The sequence below is a fragment of the Phoca vitulina genome, unplaced genomic scaffold (genome assembly GCF_004348235.1).
Source record: "Phoca vitulina isolate PV1807 unplaced genomic scaffold, GSC_HSeal_1.0 scaffold14, whole genome shotgun sequence".
Classification (NCBI taxonomy): domain Eukaryota; kingdom Metazoa; phylum Chordata; class Mammalia; order Carnivora; family Phocidae; genus Phoca; species Phoca vitulina.
The window spans coordinates 43,709,531-43,726,282 of NW_022589717.1; the positions used below are offsets into that span (position 1 = coordinate 43,709,531).

Sequence of the window (16,752 nt, forward strand, 5' to 3'; positions counted from 1 at the left end):
CTCCCAAAATAAAAGACATTCTTGAATTTGTTTTTCGGAAACTTGATTTTTCATGAGTCAAAATATCAAATATTTTTATTAAAAGCCTGGCTCTGAAATACCTGAACTGAATATTAACGCTCCACTCGTATGAACACTAAATCCAGGTATTCACCATCTTGTGCCCAAAGGCATCTACAGCTTCAAAACAGATCTTATTTGCGATCTTAGGACTCTCCAAGTTATCCAGAATACTACTACGAGACTGAACTTTATAAAACATCTCCTTCACTCCGTCAGTTCTTTCAGTTCACAAACCTTCAATGATTTCCTCTATGTATTTTAAACACTTCACAGTATCTAATCACAAAGACTAATTTTCTTTTTTAAATTTAAATTCCAGTTAGTTAACAGTGTAATATTAGTTTCAAGTGCACAATACAGTGATTCAACACTTCCATACAATGAAGACTATTTTCTGTAAGAAGCTTCCAATATTAACTCTAATATACATTAATTTTCACTGTTTTCTGACATGTTATTATGGCTCTACATTTCTTTCCATTTTTTATAATCCAAGCTTCCCTTCTCCAATTCCTACTGCACTGAAAAGTATTTTAGAATATGCATTTTATATACAGTTTTACATTTTCATATACTTAATGTCTCATCTTCCAAATTCAACATGTAAGCAAAGACTGTTTTTTAATGTCCATAGTAATAAAGTATGAGGCTATAAGAAGCACTTGATAAGCACTTTGAAAACAATTCATAGTGCATTAAAATGGTGACCAAACTTTTATAGCAGTGGAAACTGAAACTTAAAATAAATCACTTAATGTCACATTACCAGCTTGTCAGAGTCAGGACTATACCACTGGTCTGGTACCACGTTTAGTGCTCTTGACTAAATTTAAGGGGAAACACCATTTTTAACTTTAATAATTTTCAGTAAAGTTCTAATATATTTTAAGTGATTCTATAGGTAAATATTTTCCAAATATAAAAATGGTTTACATTCAAATCACTATAAATGAATTCCATCTACTGTGAATGGAAGAGACTATATTTGGTATTACTTAGGAGAAATTGTACATATTGCTGAAGCATGTATGTCTAAAAGTTTACTTCTACATCCTTGATAAGAAAGTATTCTAATTTCTAGAGCTGTCCAATAAGGAGTCTTTCAAAAAAATCTCATTCAAATGTTACTTATAAATTAAGTAAAAATATGAACTTAAAGGACTTAAGTCAATAAAAATGATAGAATCACTAACAGTATATGACATGGTTAATTTTATAATTGCTATTAGTACTGGGGTATGATTCCAATATAGATCTCACCAAAACGCATGTGATAAAAAGCTCAGCAATTTACATTTGTCATCCTGTTTTTTGCACATTTACTTAAAATATAAAGACTGAGGAAATCTTACCTTCTTGATAGGCTCCATCTGCCATGACTAAATGAAGAATCTTGGCATAAAGATGTTCATGTTCATTTCCTAAAATATCCTGAACTATTGTTGAACAAATCTCGATATTTTCATCTTCATCTTCATGAACAGCCTATACCAAATTTCCAAATATAAATTAATATATGAATATTAACTTTCTCTAGAGACTTTATTATTTATAATAAATCTACTGACCTATAAAAGTCACTGACATTTCACTAGTAATTCAAAAAGAGCATATTTTGGGCACCTGGGTGGCTCAGTTGGTTAAGCATCTGCCTTTGGCTCAGTTTGGGATCCCACTGGGATCGAGTCCCGCATCAGGCTCCCTGCTCAGTGGGCAGCCTGCTTCTCCCTCTCCCTCTGCCGCTCCCCCTGCTCATGCTCTCTCTCTCAAATAAATATTAAAAAAAAAAAACAAAGAAAAACAAAACCAAAAAGAGCATATTTCAAAATTAATTTTTTTTTTTTTAAGTAGGCTCCACATCCAAGGTGGGGCTTGAACTCATGACCCTGAGATCAAGAACTGGATGCTCCACCTACTTAGCCAGGCAGGTACCCCAAACTTAAATGTTTTAATTGACATTTTACTTACTTTTATTTTCTCATAAACCTCAAAGAATTTTTCAAAGCCTATTTCCTGCTCCAGGTGAAGTCTCAGTTCCTCTAAATGGTTAAAGACACTATCATATTCACATTCACTGGTAATCTCACCATCACTGTTATCTAAAAAACAGAAATAAAAAGATATTTTATGACAAAAAAAATAAAATCTTTAAAAAATAAAGAATGAATAAAATAATTCTTACCCTAACAGACTAAAATTCTTTTTGATGAGTGATGTCACTGAAAGACCACTTGTACTTTCAATATAAGGTTTTTGTCATTACAATTTTTGCAGGAAATCAATGTATATAAATGTCTTAACAAGACTGTTACTTTGGGAATCTTTTCTTTTATAGACATAAACAGTAAACCAGATTAGAATAAAAACATTCTAATGGAGTAAAAAATGAAAAAAGCATACCCATATGTTCTGCACTCAGGCAAACCAACCCTAACTGTTTTTAAAAAGTTGACATTAAACATAGGCCAAAACATGAAAAATCATGCAGGAGGCAGATGACTTATGCTACATATCATAAAACTTTAGTAAAGCATTTAGAAAGTATTATAAATGCTATATATGTTTTATGTCATGAATATGTCCAAGACACTTGGATACATTCTAGTAAAAGACAAAGTTACTGAAGAATTGTTCCTTTTCACATTAACTCTTCTTCCCAAATAAACATTATATAGTTCTCAAAATACACATATTTCCTATGCATCTTAGGGGTAATGCTATGAACAAAGAACAGTTTAAAAAAAAAAGTCAAGGTTTTAAAAACTGCTTTCAGCATTAACCCTGCTGGTTAACCACTGTATGTGGAAGCTCTCTGTATAATATAAAGTGCTAAGAAAACTAGGTTGGGGCGCCTGGGTGGCTCAGTCGTTGGACGTCTGCCTTTGGCTTAGGTCATGGTCCCAGGGTCCTGGGATTGAGCCCTGCACCAGGCTCCCTGCTCGGCGGGAAGCCTGCTTCTCCCTCTCCCACTCCCCCTGCTTGTGTTCCCTCTCTCGCTGTGTCCCTGTCAATAAATAAAATCTTTATTAAAAAAAAAAAAAGAAAACTAGGCTGTTATCTTTAGTACTAGAAAAATAAGTCAAGAAAGATAAGAAAGCAATAAAAATGCTTCAAAAGCATTTCCAAAATTTAATGGGAAAGAAATGGAACAAATGTATATGGGCATTTGTGTGAAAAGATTAAGAATAAATAAAAGTCAGAGACACAGAAGCATACTTCAGTTTTATTTAAATTTGGAAACTGTTCATATCAGGTATCAGAAAAATATACTCTACTTGAAATATTTGTATACATTGAAAAAAAAAAAAGTCCCATGATCATGACAACGTACCTGAATGCCATTCTTCATTTAGGGCACTTTCACTGCTGGGATTGTCATCCTCATCTGCCAGATCTGTCCCATTTGCAGTCTGTTCTATGTCACTGTTCTTTAAGACTGATTCTTCCTCCTCACTGTATTCTTCTCCAGGTTGTTCCCTAAGTAACTGTTCCATAGAGGCCTGAAGCTCTTGTAAATCTGTGTCAGTTTCTTCAAAAACACTGAAATATTAAAAATTAAACTAAACATTACCAAAATGTCACCTTATTTTGAAATTTTACTTCAATTCAATATACGTGCACTCCTTTCTGCTTAAAAGTACTAATAGTGGATAAAAAGAAATCTGAAAAAACCTACATAGTAGTTTTTAACAAAGTAAATGAAGATTAATACAATTATAAATATAGCACATGGCACATATTCTGGAATACATAAGCCAGAAGATGACTTGTTTAAAATGATCCTGACTTGGGGCGCCTGGGTGGCTCAGTTGTTAAGCGTCTGCCTTCAGCTCAGGTCATGATCCCAGAGTCCTGGGATCGAGCCACGCATTGGGCTCCCTGCTCTGCGGGAAGCCTGCTTCTCCCTCTCCCACTCCCCCTGCTTGTGTTCTCTCTCTCGCTGTGTCTCTCTCTGTCAAATAAATAAATAAAATATTAAAAAAAATAAAATGATCCTGACTTGCTAAAACAGAATCACATAACTATCAATATTATTCACTTCTTAAACTTTGAAAAAATGTTTCAGTATTTTAAGAGGCCAGACTAAAAAAGACTTTTCACTTGCTTTCTAAAAAAAAATACTTAATATTCAAATATTTTTCTTCTAGGTAATTTTGAACATTTAGCAAAATCTTTGTGTGGACGTATAATAATATACTATATGACAGGCTTCCCATATAAACACTCATTGGACATTTAAACTTTTAGAAACGGAAACACTTAGGGAATTATACATTCAGGTTAATAGGATGATCTAATGAATAAAATAGTCACCAGAAATCTTATCTTTAGATGCTTATTCTTGAAAACATTTCTAAAATACATAACAAATGGACTTTACTGAATAATTAGAATATACTAACCGTAATAATCTTCACTGGATTATCTTGTTTCCAAGGCATTGCTCAGGATATTAATTTTATTTTCAAGGGATTATAGATGCTGGAATTAATTTATGCAAATAATACCCTCGATTTATATAGTACTTTAGTTTATTAAGCAGTTTTATCCTATTACTAAAATTTTATCTACACATAACTCATAACTCATTTCAGAGACGTGGGTATTGAATCGAAGTGTTTAAATGATTTGCTCAAGGCTACACAATCAATAAATAGCTAATAAAGATTGAAATCTAGGTCTTCTCACCACTTCTGCAATACCCCAAAAACATATTCATCAACTTTCTCTTATGATTTGCCTCTTTCTCCTAAAGTGGTGTGCATAGGGAAAAGTCTATAGATTAAGAGTTAATTGATATTTTAGATAAGTGAAGTCTTCTGAAAGAGATTATGTACCCATGTTGAGGATTTCATCCACCAGAAAAGTGATGCTGAACAGGACACAAAAGCTGAGTAAAGCCTTCAAGTTTAGATTCCAATCAAATAAGTATTTACTAAAAAGCTAAAATAGAAATGGTATTATGCAACATCTTAAATACAATTTCCATTAATGGAAAAGAAAATACTCTTTTAAAGTAGAAATATCTTTATTTTCTATTTATGTGTACAAACTTTTACACTCTGACTTTGTAGCAGGTATAGAAAAGCAAAGCATCTAATTAAAATGAGAAAGAGAGTATGTCTAATTTTTTGGATCATCCTATTAGTAGCATTTAACTTTATATTTAATTACAAGACTAACATAATATGCACATCCACTATGTACCATTACAACAATGATTAAATAATGACCTGTTGATAAAATCTTCCTATGGCCAACCCAGAGGAATTAGTGCCCACTACAGATGGTATTGAAGTAAATGGGGCTGCCAAGTCTGCCATTATAAGAAAAGTATAAGATTAACATCTTTTTGAAAGATGTATTTTAAAATCTGGCCCTGAATTCACATTTTAGTAGATTTTCTTATTATATGACCTTGAGTGAAGTTTGGACCAAAAAAAGAGAAAAAAATCCCAAGGAAAACACCAAGTAAAATTTCCTGGTATGGACTAACTTACTTTAAAAAATAACTTGGTTTTCAAAATTTTAAGTTAATATTAAAAACTTCTAATTTAAATTTTAAAATAAAATTCTGTCATCAACTAGTAATTAAAAGAACACAAGCCACAAACAAGTTACTGTGCAGTCAGATAAAAACTGATGACTTTATATAAACTTTGAGGAAAACCTGTTACCTAGTACTCTGTCAACCATAAAGGTGCTGATACATTGTCATGTTCTCCAAGAAGCTCAATAAAAACACATAGTTAAAGTGCTTATGACTATAGCCAAGCAGAAGAAAACAAGGATAAAAGGGTAACTTCCTGCAAAATCTGAGGACACTAGCAAAGATATAAAGAACTCTATGAAAGATGAAAAGGCGGGGGGCAAAACTTTTAATAGACACAGTTTGGTTAAAAATTTAAGAAACAAGAGTCAAGGCTTAAGAAAAACAAACAAACAAAAAACCAGAAAATAATATGTGCCAGATTCGGTGGCTCTGGCTCAACTAGTATAGGGGGGTAAAAATCATGAGACTGACGTCTAATTGGATATCGATCATATCCAAACACAGTTTTTTTCTATTAAAAGATGTAAAATGTAGAAACTTAAGTTCAAAAATATCAGATAATAAATCATAAAAATCCCAATATTTTATACCATATTTTCCTGATGATTTGAATACACTATACCTTCTCAAACACTTTATTTCCCCCCCCATATTGGGTAACATTTGTCTGGTGGGGGAGGGCTTACTTGTACTGTCTAAGGGGCTATCACTTCCTACAGTTCTCAGAAGTGTTGGTTAAATTTGCCTCTTGGATTCTAGATTCCCTATGAATCATGAAGAAAGGAATTCTGTGAAAGCAATTAAGTTACATGCAGAACACACATGTGCACACACATATGCAAACAAAACAACTAGTCTACCTGCTAACTTCCCACGGTCATGGTTTTGAAATCATACATGGCAGGAGAGAGATGTAGAGGCTTTCTGCTCTTTTCCCTGGGGAACTGTAGAATAGTTCATATTTCACATTTTCCATTGCAATCCCTGTATCATGTGGTGTTAAACTTTTAAACAGTCATTATCCTGCTAATACTCCTTCATTTAAGCAATATTTATTAAGCATGTACCATGGACAAGTCAATGTGCTAGATGCTCAGTGGTGAATATGACAGAAAGCACACACAGAAAGCATTTTCTCATATTCCTCAAGTGAGAGTCAGTCATTATATTACCTAGAGGCAAATATACATATCAAAACTTACATGACTATACTTTAAATATGTTGTAAAAAGGCAAAGGAGTGGTGAAAAATCAGTTACAGATAATTTTTTAAAACTGTCTAGGTGGCGGCGCCTGAGTGGCTCAGTCGTTTAGCGTCTGCCTTCGGCTCAGGTCACGATCCCAGGGTCCTGGGATGGAGCCCCGCATCAGGCTCCCTGCTCCATGGGAGGCCTGCTTCTCCCTCTCCCACTCCCCCTGCTTGTGTTCCCTCTCTCGCTGTGTCTCTGTCAAATAAATAAATAAAATCTTAAAAAAAAAAAAAAAACTGTCTAGGTGAGTTAAATCTCAAGAGTTCACATAAACTCAGAAATTCTGTTAGTGCTAGTATTTATTAATGACATCAAACTCACATGTCTTCAGAATCAGAAGGTCCTTCTTTAATATGCTCATCTTCAATTTCATCTATTTCAAGATTGTCTTGACATACATCTCCTACAGTGGGAACATCCATCAGTGTTCTGAACAATTTTGAGAGATCTGGAAGTGAACATGTCCTCAACATCTAAAAAAGTCAACAGATTTCTTAGTAGGAGTAAGATCATTAGAAAATAAAAATGAACTAAAAAAATTAGACAGTTAGAGCTAATACTAATTTTTTATTTTATATCATATATTTAGAGTTAGAAGCTCCAGAGGTGACTCGTCTAAGATTAGAACCTAATTTTCTTGAATTTCAGCTCTGTATTTTTTCAGTGAGTAAACTAAACTGGTAGGGATTCACTTAAGTCACCATTAAAAGGCAGGGAGAGGTGTTTAGTTGGGGTATGCCCAGGGAATGGAATTAGAAATCTGTCAGAAATCAGGCGGTGCCAGAAACTGCCAATTTGCTCCTTCTCACTCAAGACCCACACTGTCCCTCTTTTATTGTCTCTCTTTCTCTCACACTTTCCTATGGCCAATCTTCCCCATATATTTTCCCCAAATCCTGAACTGAGTTAGTCTGAAGCTTGGCAAAGCACTATCACACATAATTAGTGGCCCTTTGTATCATAGGGCCTGCTGGGTAGCCAACAATGGTTAAATAAGGAACTTCATATTAGTGCAAAAATGAAAAAGTCCAATATCACTTCCGTGAACAAGGGACTGTAATTGGAGCCTTTCCCACAAGAAGGCAAGGCTAGAAAGACAGGTATTTGATGTTCATACCGAGAATCATTTATGGCAGCAGGTGAGAAGAAACTGACTTGAGAAAAAAACAATGTACAGTTGAGGTGTTTAAAATTTGAATTTGTTTGGATAAGACCAGGAATAACAGAAATAGCCCCTGTCCACCAACCTATCAGCAATTAGAATGTGATGGATAGACAGGACAATGAAACAAATGTCTATATACATAAGCCTCAGAATTCGGTTAATAACCATAAAGGAACCTGTGAGATTTGGGAAACCTAACTCCTAAGGCCCTGGTAAGAATCCTACACCAGATTGGGGACTGTGAAGAAAACACAATGTTTAGCATATTAATGAAAATTTATATACTTTGCCAATTTAATTGGTACAATCTGTTTTTGAGAATAAAAAAGAATAGATTTCCATTATTTGAACATAATTTACATATTACAGCACAAGAAAAAAATAGTTATGAACTACAAGATGGTGAAGATACATTGCTTGTTAAAACACTTAATGATGGTACTGAAGATATTTATTTTGCTGAATCTCCCACTGTTGGCAGAATTTATGCTTGACTTGTTTATTATTTGAACCATGTATATTATAAACCAGCAGTGTGCAAAATATGCATATAGTGACATTTTCTCCAGGTAGATGCTAAAATCAAAAATATATAGCATATATGCATTATATACCTAAATTCAAGGGGACTCTATAAAGATGCAATATTTTTTAGGCTGAGATAAATTCTAACCCTGGTAAAAAAAATCTCAATTTTAGTTTATTCCTTTCACTAATTAAAATAGCTTTCCTAACCTAACATAAAATAGTACAGTAGAAAGAAATTTCGAGAGGTATGTAATTTGGCAATTTTCCTCTTGGAATGGGTCTCTGCACCCATCAGTCCAACAGCTATCTGTCCTATATTAAAAATGCTTCATGTTCACAGTCTTCTTTGATAGATTTTTTAGATGTTTTTGTTGTTGGTTAAGTTCTACTTTTTCTCAAAAAATGAAGAGAACCACATAGGTTGGTGGACAGGGGCTGTCTGTTATTCCTGAATGTTTAAAGCAAAAACAATAAAAATTTACATGTGGATGTAAAATACAAGACAACAATGCCAAAAGAATAGACAAGAGGGTGGAAATGGAAGTACACTGTGAAAAGGTTCTTATGTCATATGTGAAGTGGTGTAATATTATTTGAAGGAAGACTGTAAAAAGCTAAAACTGCATCTTGAAAGCTGAGAATTACAACTAAGTTTTTGAAAAGGTCTATACTGGCAAATAGTAGAGATAAAATAAAATGCTAAAAATACTCAATCCGAAAGAAGGGAGAATAAAAGTAAAATAAGAACAGAAAAAGTGATGAGACAGGGCGCCTGGGTGGCTCAGTTGGTTAAGCGACTGCCTTCAGCTCAGGTCATGATCCTGGAGTCCCGGGATCGAGTCCCGCATCGGGCTCCCTGCTCGGCAGGGAGTCTGCTTCTCCCTCTGACCCTCCCCCGTCTCATGCTCTCTCTCTATCTCATTCTCTCTCAAATGAATAAATAAAAAAAAAAAAAAAAAAAAAAAAAAAAAAAAAGATAAGAGAAAAATAAAAAAAAAATAGCAAAATGGTAGGTTTAAACTCAGTCATACCAATAATACATCGAAAATTACATGAAAAGTAAATGGTCTAATCACTTTAAATAAAAGAGGTTGTCAGACTGGTTAAAAAGCAAGACTTGACAACGTGACAGCTACAAAAAATTCTACATAAAAATCAGTGTGATTACAAGAAGGTAAAATATATATATACACCTTACAAATACTAATCATCAGACAGCTGGAATGGCTATACTAAAACCAGACAAAATAGATTTCAGAACAAGGTGATATGACCAAGAATAAGGAGAGCCATTTCATAATGATAAAGAAGGCAATTTATCAAGAAGATATAAAGATTATTCATTTACATTCAATTGACTGGAAATTTCAATACTCCTTTTTCAGTAGCTGATAAACAAGTAGAAAGAAAATCAGTAAGAACACAGAAGATGAACAACACTATCAAACAAAAAGGGACCCTTCATAACAATAAACCTATCAATTCATCCAGAAGGAATAGTAATACTAAATTTTTACTCACTCAATAAAAAAATTTCAAAATACATGGAACAAAAATTGACGCAAATGAAAAGATAGATAATTATATAGTTTTTTCCATTCTTTTCTCAACAAATGATATAACTAGATACAACAGACAAAAAAATTAGTAAAGATAAAGAAGATTTGAACAGCACTATCAACCAATTTGACTTAATTCTTGACATTTATAGAACATTTTACATGATGATAGAATACACATTTTTTTAAAAAGATTTTATTTATTTGAGAGAGAGAGAATGAAAGAGAGAGCACATGAGAGGGGGGAGGGTCAGAGGGAGAAGCAGACTCCCTGCCGAGTAGGGAGCCTGATGCGGGACTCGATCCAGGGACTCCAGGATCATGACCTGAGCCGAAGGCAGTCGCTTAACCAACTGAGCCACCCAGGCGCCCAAGAATACACATTCCTTTAAAGAGATCTGTTAGAGTAGTAGCCACCAGTAAAGGAGACTGAAGGGTGACACATGAGTGCAGAGGAAAATATGATATAAAGAAAGCCAAGAGATAAAACTATTTTAAAAATAAAGTGTATATCAACTGTGTTGGAAGAAGAAAAGTCAAGAAAGGTGAGAGAGAAAAAGGTACTGGGAATTTGGCAATATACTAGTAATTGATTTGACAAAAGCAATTTTAATGGAGGGGTGGGCTAAAAGTCATGTTGGAATGTATTTGGAAGTGAATGGAAGTGGAGACTGTAAAGATATAACATACTCAAGATGTTTGGTTGTAAAAGGGAGCAGAGAAAGGGGTGGTAGCTAGAGAAGGGCATGTTCTCATGAGAAGTTTGCTAATTATGATGGGACTTATTAGAATATGCATGTTGAGGAAATGATCCATTATAGAGGAAAAAGTTGATGATACAAGCTAGTGTGACCAAAGTAAATGAGTGAATTCTTGAGAAGGTGAGAGAGGTTAGGATTCAAAGTACAAGGAGGATTTCCTTTAATAAAAAAAAGAAGACAAGTGGCATAACAACATTTTTAAAAAGAATTTTAACAAAAATCTTTGTAAGAGCTCAAATTATTCCATTTAGTAAACATTATTTAAATGGTTATAAATAATTTTTACCTTTTCTTCATATTTCAAGGTCACCATTTTGGCCCAGTGATGAACGCGCATGACCTCAAAGATTTTTTTTTAAAGATTTTTATTTATTTATTTGACAGACAGAGAGAGAGCACAAGCAGGGGGAGCAGCAGAGGGAGAAGGAGAAGCAGACTCCCCGCTGAGCAGAGAGCCTGATGCGGGGCTCAATCCCAGGACCCTGGGATCATGACCTGAGCCGAAGACAGATGCTTAACGACTGAGCCACCCAGGTGCCCCTCATGACCTCAAAGATTTAAGGGATAGACAGGTATGGCCTTCTGTCCTTGTCTTAAATGGCTACAAATTGCTTTGATTTTCTAGGGTTTTTTCTTGCCCCTCCCCCTCACAGTCAGTCCCCTACACGAAATCTGCTTTGTTGTGCTTACTTCCCAAGTAAGTACTTCCGTAGAACTACTAAGGCTGAACTAAGGCCATGAAAGAAAATCAAATAATATATTGTATTATGCAAGGAATGTTAACTTTATACACAGAAATAAGTTATTCAAAAGCTCTGGGCTAAAGACAGTTAGCTATACACCTTTACTACAAAAGAAAGTACATGAATTATAGGATAATCCTTGTCTGTACCATAAATAGGTCTTATTCTCAAACTCTGAAGATCATAAATTTGTTTTCACAGTTTATTATCTTTGAAAGTTTGACTGCTATTAGACAAGTGAGAGAATTTCGCAATCTCTACATTTAAAATAAGCTTAAGAAAACACTCCAAAAAATAAAAACATATCCAATTTGAAAATTAAATTGAAAATCAAAATGACATATTTAAAAAGGACAAAAGAATTCAGGTAATTCATTCTCATGTAGACTTAAATACATGAAAAATGTCCAACCCCACTGGTAAACACAGAAACACAAATTTTTAAAAATATCATTACTCACTAAATACACAATTTTTAAGTGAATGATAACAGCTGGTGCTTTTTAGAGTCCAGACTCTTACATACTATTGAGGCATTATAAGCTATTTCTTAAAGGGAAATCAGTCAATATACAATATAACTTTTGAACTCCATTTACATAAATTTATTTTATGAAAATAATTGTGGCTACTGTCAAAGATACAGATGTAGGTGGTTACTGTAACAAAAATTGAAACCTAAAGGCCCAACAAAAATAGATTAGTTAAAAAATTATATCTAGCATAGTAGCACAATGGAATTTGTGGTCATTATAGATGATATAAGAGATTATTTGATGATATGACAAAATGCTATTTTTATAATAATTTGTAATATTAACATCTGTAATAATTTTATAGTACATATTAAACAGAAAAGCAGGTTACAAAAAATATGCATACTATTCTATTTTGGCAGAAAATTTTATATATGTAATAATTACATATATAAAAGTAATATAACAAAATATGTGATTTCTTTATACCTTTAAATTTTCTATAAATATTGTAATTTCTTAATAAGAAAAAATTGGTTACATATTTTCAAAAACAGCAAGTGAGAAAAGATAAGAAGTTTGAAAATTTTTTGCCATAAAGTGCATATGAATATCTATTACCTTTTCTACATACAAATTAGGCAAACAGCACTTCTGTCCACTTAAAATATATTGCTTAAGTTTAGTCTTATATGAAAAATGGAAGTTGGGTTGAGTAGTGAGAAAGGGAAACGGTGTAAGAGGGATCTTTTACTTAAATAAAAGTAGGCCCAATAATAAGAATCCTGAACAAGGAGCCAATGAAACAGTCTTTGTCCTGGTTGTACTCTCAATGGCAATTTCTTTTCAGAATCCCAGAGAGAAGATGGAGGTTTTCTTACTGTTTTTATTCATTTGTGTGTGTGTGTGTGTATAAGAGATTAAAACTCAATATTATGGTTTATTAAAGAAAAACAGTAAATAAGAAATGTTATTAAACAGATATTTTCCATTGGAGGTGCATACTTGCCTTTGGGTTGTTTGCATCGAATAGACCAGTTGAAAGTCCAATCAGCAAGGAATTTTGGCTTTTATTTTTTGATGGTGAATCAGAGCGAGATCGAAGTGGAAAGGATTCTTCTGGTGAACATAGAATTGACTGAATTTGAGAGACTACGTTCAAGTGTTTTGAAAGAACCACTCTATGGAAAAATGGCTCTGGTTGCACAGATTTATCAACATCACATTTAGGGTGCTGAGAATCACCTATTTCAGGTCCTGTGGTATAAAGGAAAGATTTTGTGATGTCCATACAGTACTTAACCTCTATGTGATATTGAAAAAGCACAGTACTTAACACAAATCTAGCCAAAAACTCTCTATCAGAAAAACAAAATCAAAGTATAGATATGATTATATTACCTTATAAGTAATCTTTGATAGGATATAAGATTTTATTTTCAGAAAGCAGATTAATTTGCTATATACCTCCATTAAATTCAAGTTCTAAAATACTTAACATAATAAAAAAAAGTGTCATTAGCACTAGAACGAATTTCTACTTTCACAGTATCAGAATAATGTAATTTCCAATTAAAATAGGAAAAAGAAAAAAAAATAGGAAATGTGAAAATATATTGTTTAGACACTCATATTTAGCTCCAGTTTATCTTTGTTCCTACAGGTTAGATAGGAAAAATTATATTTCTCATATTTTATAATTAATATTATTAAAAACAAGAAGACAACTTACTTAATGTCCTTAGTATACTGGCTTAGTTTTGGCAAGCAATTCTTTCTGTTTTGAACATTTCATAAAATAATTGACCAAAAAGTTTTATTGGCCATGTTGCCAAACAATCCAGGCTTATTAATGAAAATCTAGTGCTCTATGCCTATTACATTTTTTAAACAACTGAGGTGACTGATAAAAAAATGCTATTAATATGTTGTCCAAATAAAACAGATTCAGGTTAAGAACCTTCCAAAAGTAGTCCAATACAATGAGACTTACTTATATCAACTTGACTAAGGTGGTCCACATTGTTTGGGATTTCATCTTCAGAAACTTCATTTTGCTGAACAGTGATCCTATCTTCCAACCTGCCCAGATGGATACATTGGTAGAAATACAATTTACTAGAAATAAAAGCACTCTTAAAAAAAAAAAAAAAAAGGAGCACAAGTTCACTAGCATCCTGTGGTCCCTCTTCCAAATATCTTCCTCACTTATGTGTGTGGATATATATATATATTTCCTCTCATAAGTACATTGTATTTTTTACCCTGTTAAAACCTTCACCAATCATAGTCACAAAAACCAGCCTCACCACTTCTTATAATTGTGGTTCCCAAAATGTGGCCCCTAGACATTAGGAACACACAGAAACTTGTTCAAAATACAAATGCTCAGGGGGCGCCTGAGCGGCTCAGTCGTTAAGTATCTGCCTATGGCTCAGATCATAATCCCAGGGTCCTGGGATCGAGCCCCACATCGCCCTGCATTGGGCTGCCTGCTCAGGGGGAAGCCTGCTTCTCCCTCTCACATTCCCCCTGTTTGTGTTGTCTCTCTCTCTGTCAAATAAATAAATAAAATCTTAAAAAAGAAATAAAAATGCTCAGGGCCTCCCTGGACCTATCAATCAGAAACTTTGGGGGATAAGGCCCAGCAATTTACTTTAATAAATACCAAAGTAATTCTAATATTTGCTAATGTTTGAGAACCACTACTTCAAGCAATCAAAATGCCCCTTAATAGCAGAGAATATAAAACAATTATAATATACTAATACTATAAAATATCATGCAGCTGTTAAAAAAATGAAATAGAAATCTATGTGAAATACTGTGGAATGATAGTCTATAAATAAATATAAACATATATTTAATATATATTATATAAATAAAATAATATATTTAAGTAAGCAAAGTAGAAACAAATATATATATTTATTTAATATATATTAAGTAAATTTATAAATATAAATAAAATGAATTAATAATATATTTCATAAATAAAATAAATTTATTATTATAAATATAAATAAAATATATTAATATATTTTATTAAGTAAGCAAAGTAATCTACAGATCAATTTGTATTAAATGGTGTTAGGTTTCAAAAAATGGTGTGTAGCGCAGTATATAGAATGATATGCACAAAAAGGTTTTAACACTCAAGAATTAATTGAAGAAAAAAGGTAAAGAAGAACTGACAGTTTTTATTTCAATACAGCTGGGAATTATATTCATGTATTATATTTTTTTTAACAAAAACTTAAAGACTGGAAGAATACAGTCCAAAGTTTTCAAACAAACACAGAAAACGATGTTCAACATCACTAATCATCAGGGAAATGCAAATCAAAAGCAAGATATCTCAAATCTGTTAGAATGGCTATTAACAAAAAGACAAGAGGTAAGTGTTGGTGAGGATGTGGACAAAAAAGGAACCCTTGGGAGGCCTGGTTGGTTCAGTCAGTTGAATGTCTGCCTTTGGCTCAGGTCATGATCCCAGGGTCCTGGGATGGAGTTCCACATCCCAGACAGCTCAACAGGGAGCCTGCTTCTCCCTCTGCCTGCCACTCACCCTGCTTGTGCTCTCTCTCTCTCTCTGACAAATAAATAAATGAATCTTAAAAAAAAAAAAAAGGAATCCTTGTGCACTGCTGGTGAGGATGTAAATAGTGCAGCCACTATAAAAAACAGTACAGTTTCCTCTAGAAATTAAAAATAGAAATATCATACAATCCAGTAATTCCACTACTGGGTATTTATCCAAAGAAAACAGAAACACTAATTTGAAAAGATCTATGCACCCCTATGTTTATTACAGCATTAACAATAGCCTAGATTTGAAAGCAACCCAAGTGTCCACTGACAGACGAATACACACACACACACACACAGGAATATTACTCACCCATAACAAGGAATGAGATCTGGCCATCTGCAATAACACAGATGGATATAGAGGGTATCATGCTCAGTGAAATAAGTCAGACAGAGAAAGACAAGAACTGTACGATTTCACTTATATGTGGAATCTAAAAACCAAATGAACGAACAAATGAAGCAAACAAAAAGCAGAAACAGAGCCATAAATACAGAGAATAAACTGGTAGTTACCAGAAGAAAGAGGGGTGAGAAGATGGGCAATAGGGGTAAGGGGTAGTGAGAGGTCCATGGTTCCAGTTATGGAATGAGTAAGTCATAGGGATAAAGGGAACACAGACATGGGGAATACAGTCAATGGTATTATAACAGTGTTGTATGGTGATAGATGATAGCTACACTTGTGATAACAATAGTTTAAGTACAGAGTTGTCAGAAACTAATGTAACATTATGTGTCTACTATACTTCAATAAAAACAACAACAACAAAAACCAAAGGCACCAGTAACTTATCTCTGCAAGTTTGGCTTATAAGCAGTTTTTGTTTTCTTAATTCTTTGTAATTCATCTCAAATAATTTTTTACTTTTTCAGTTTTAAATTTTGAAAATTTTTCTATTTTTGGTTTTCAAAGTTTTTATTTCTAATCATACAAGTAACACTTTTCTTCATTCAAAATGTAATGTTCCTTGGTTCCTCAGAAAGTTAAACATAGAATTACCATACACTGCAGCAATTCTATTCCTAGCTATACACTCAAAAGAATATGGGTGTGCAAAC

General features: G+C 33.3%; 1 protein-coding gene across 8 annotated transcripts in view; it reads right to left on the reverse strand.

Moving 5' to 3' along the window:
* Window positions 1-16,752, reverse strand: part of NEK1 (NIMA related kinase 1) — a 226,358-nt gene that overhangs the window by 20,729 nt on the left and 188,877 nt on the right. For all 8 annotated transcript variants that reach the window (XM_032413176.1, XM_032413181.1, XM_032413179.1 and 5 more), the window contains 6 exons: window positions 14,093-14,181; window positions 13,109-13,356; window positions 7,189-7,340; window positions 3,395-3,603; window positions 2,032-2,162; window positions 1,416-1,548 (listed from right to left, as the gene is read on the reverse strand). In XM_032413176.1, the coding sequence (XP_032269067.1) occupies window positions 1,416-1,548; window positions 2,032-2,162; window positions 3,395-3,603; window positions 7,189-7,340; window positions 13,109-13,356; window positions 14,093-14,181 (962 nt within the window). The remainder of the gene's footprint in view (window positions 1-1,415; window positions 1,549-2,031; window positions 2,163-3,394; window positions 3,604-7,188; window positions 7,341-13,108; window positions 13,357-14,092; window positions 14,182-16,752) is intronic.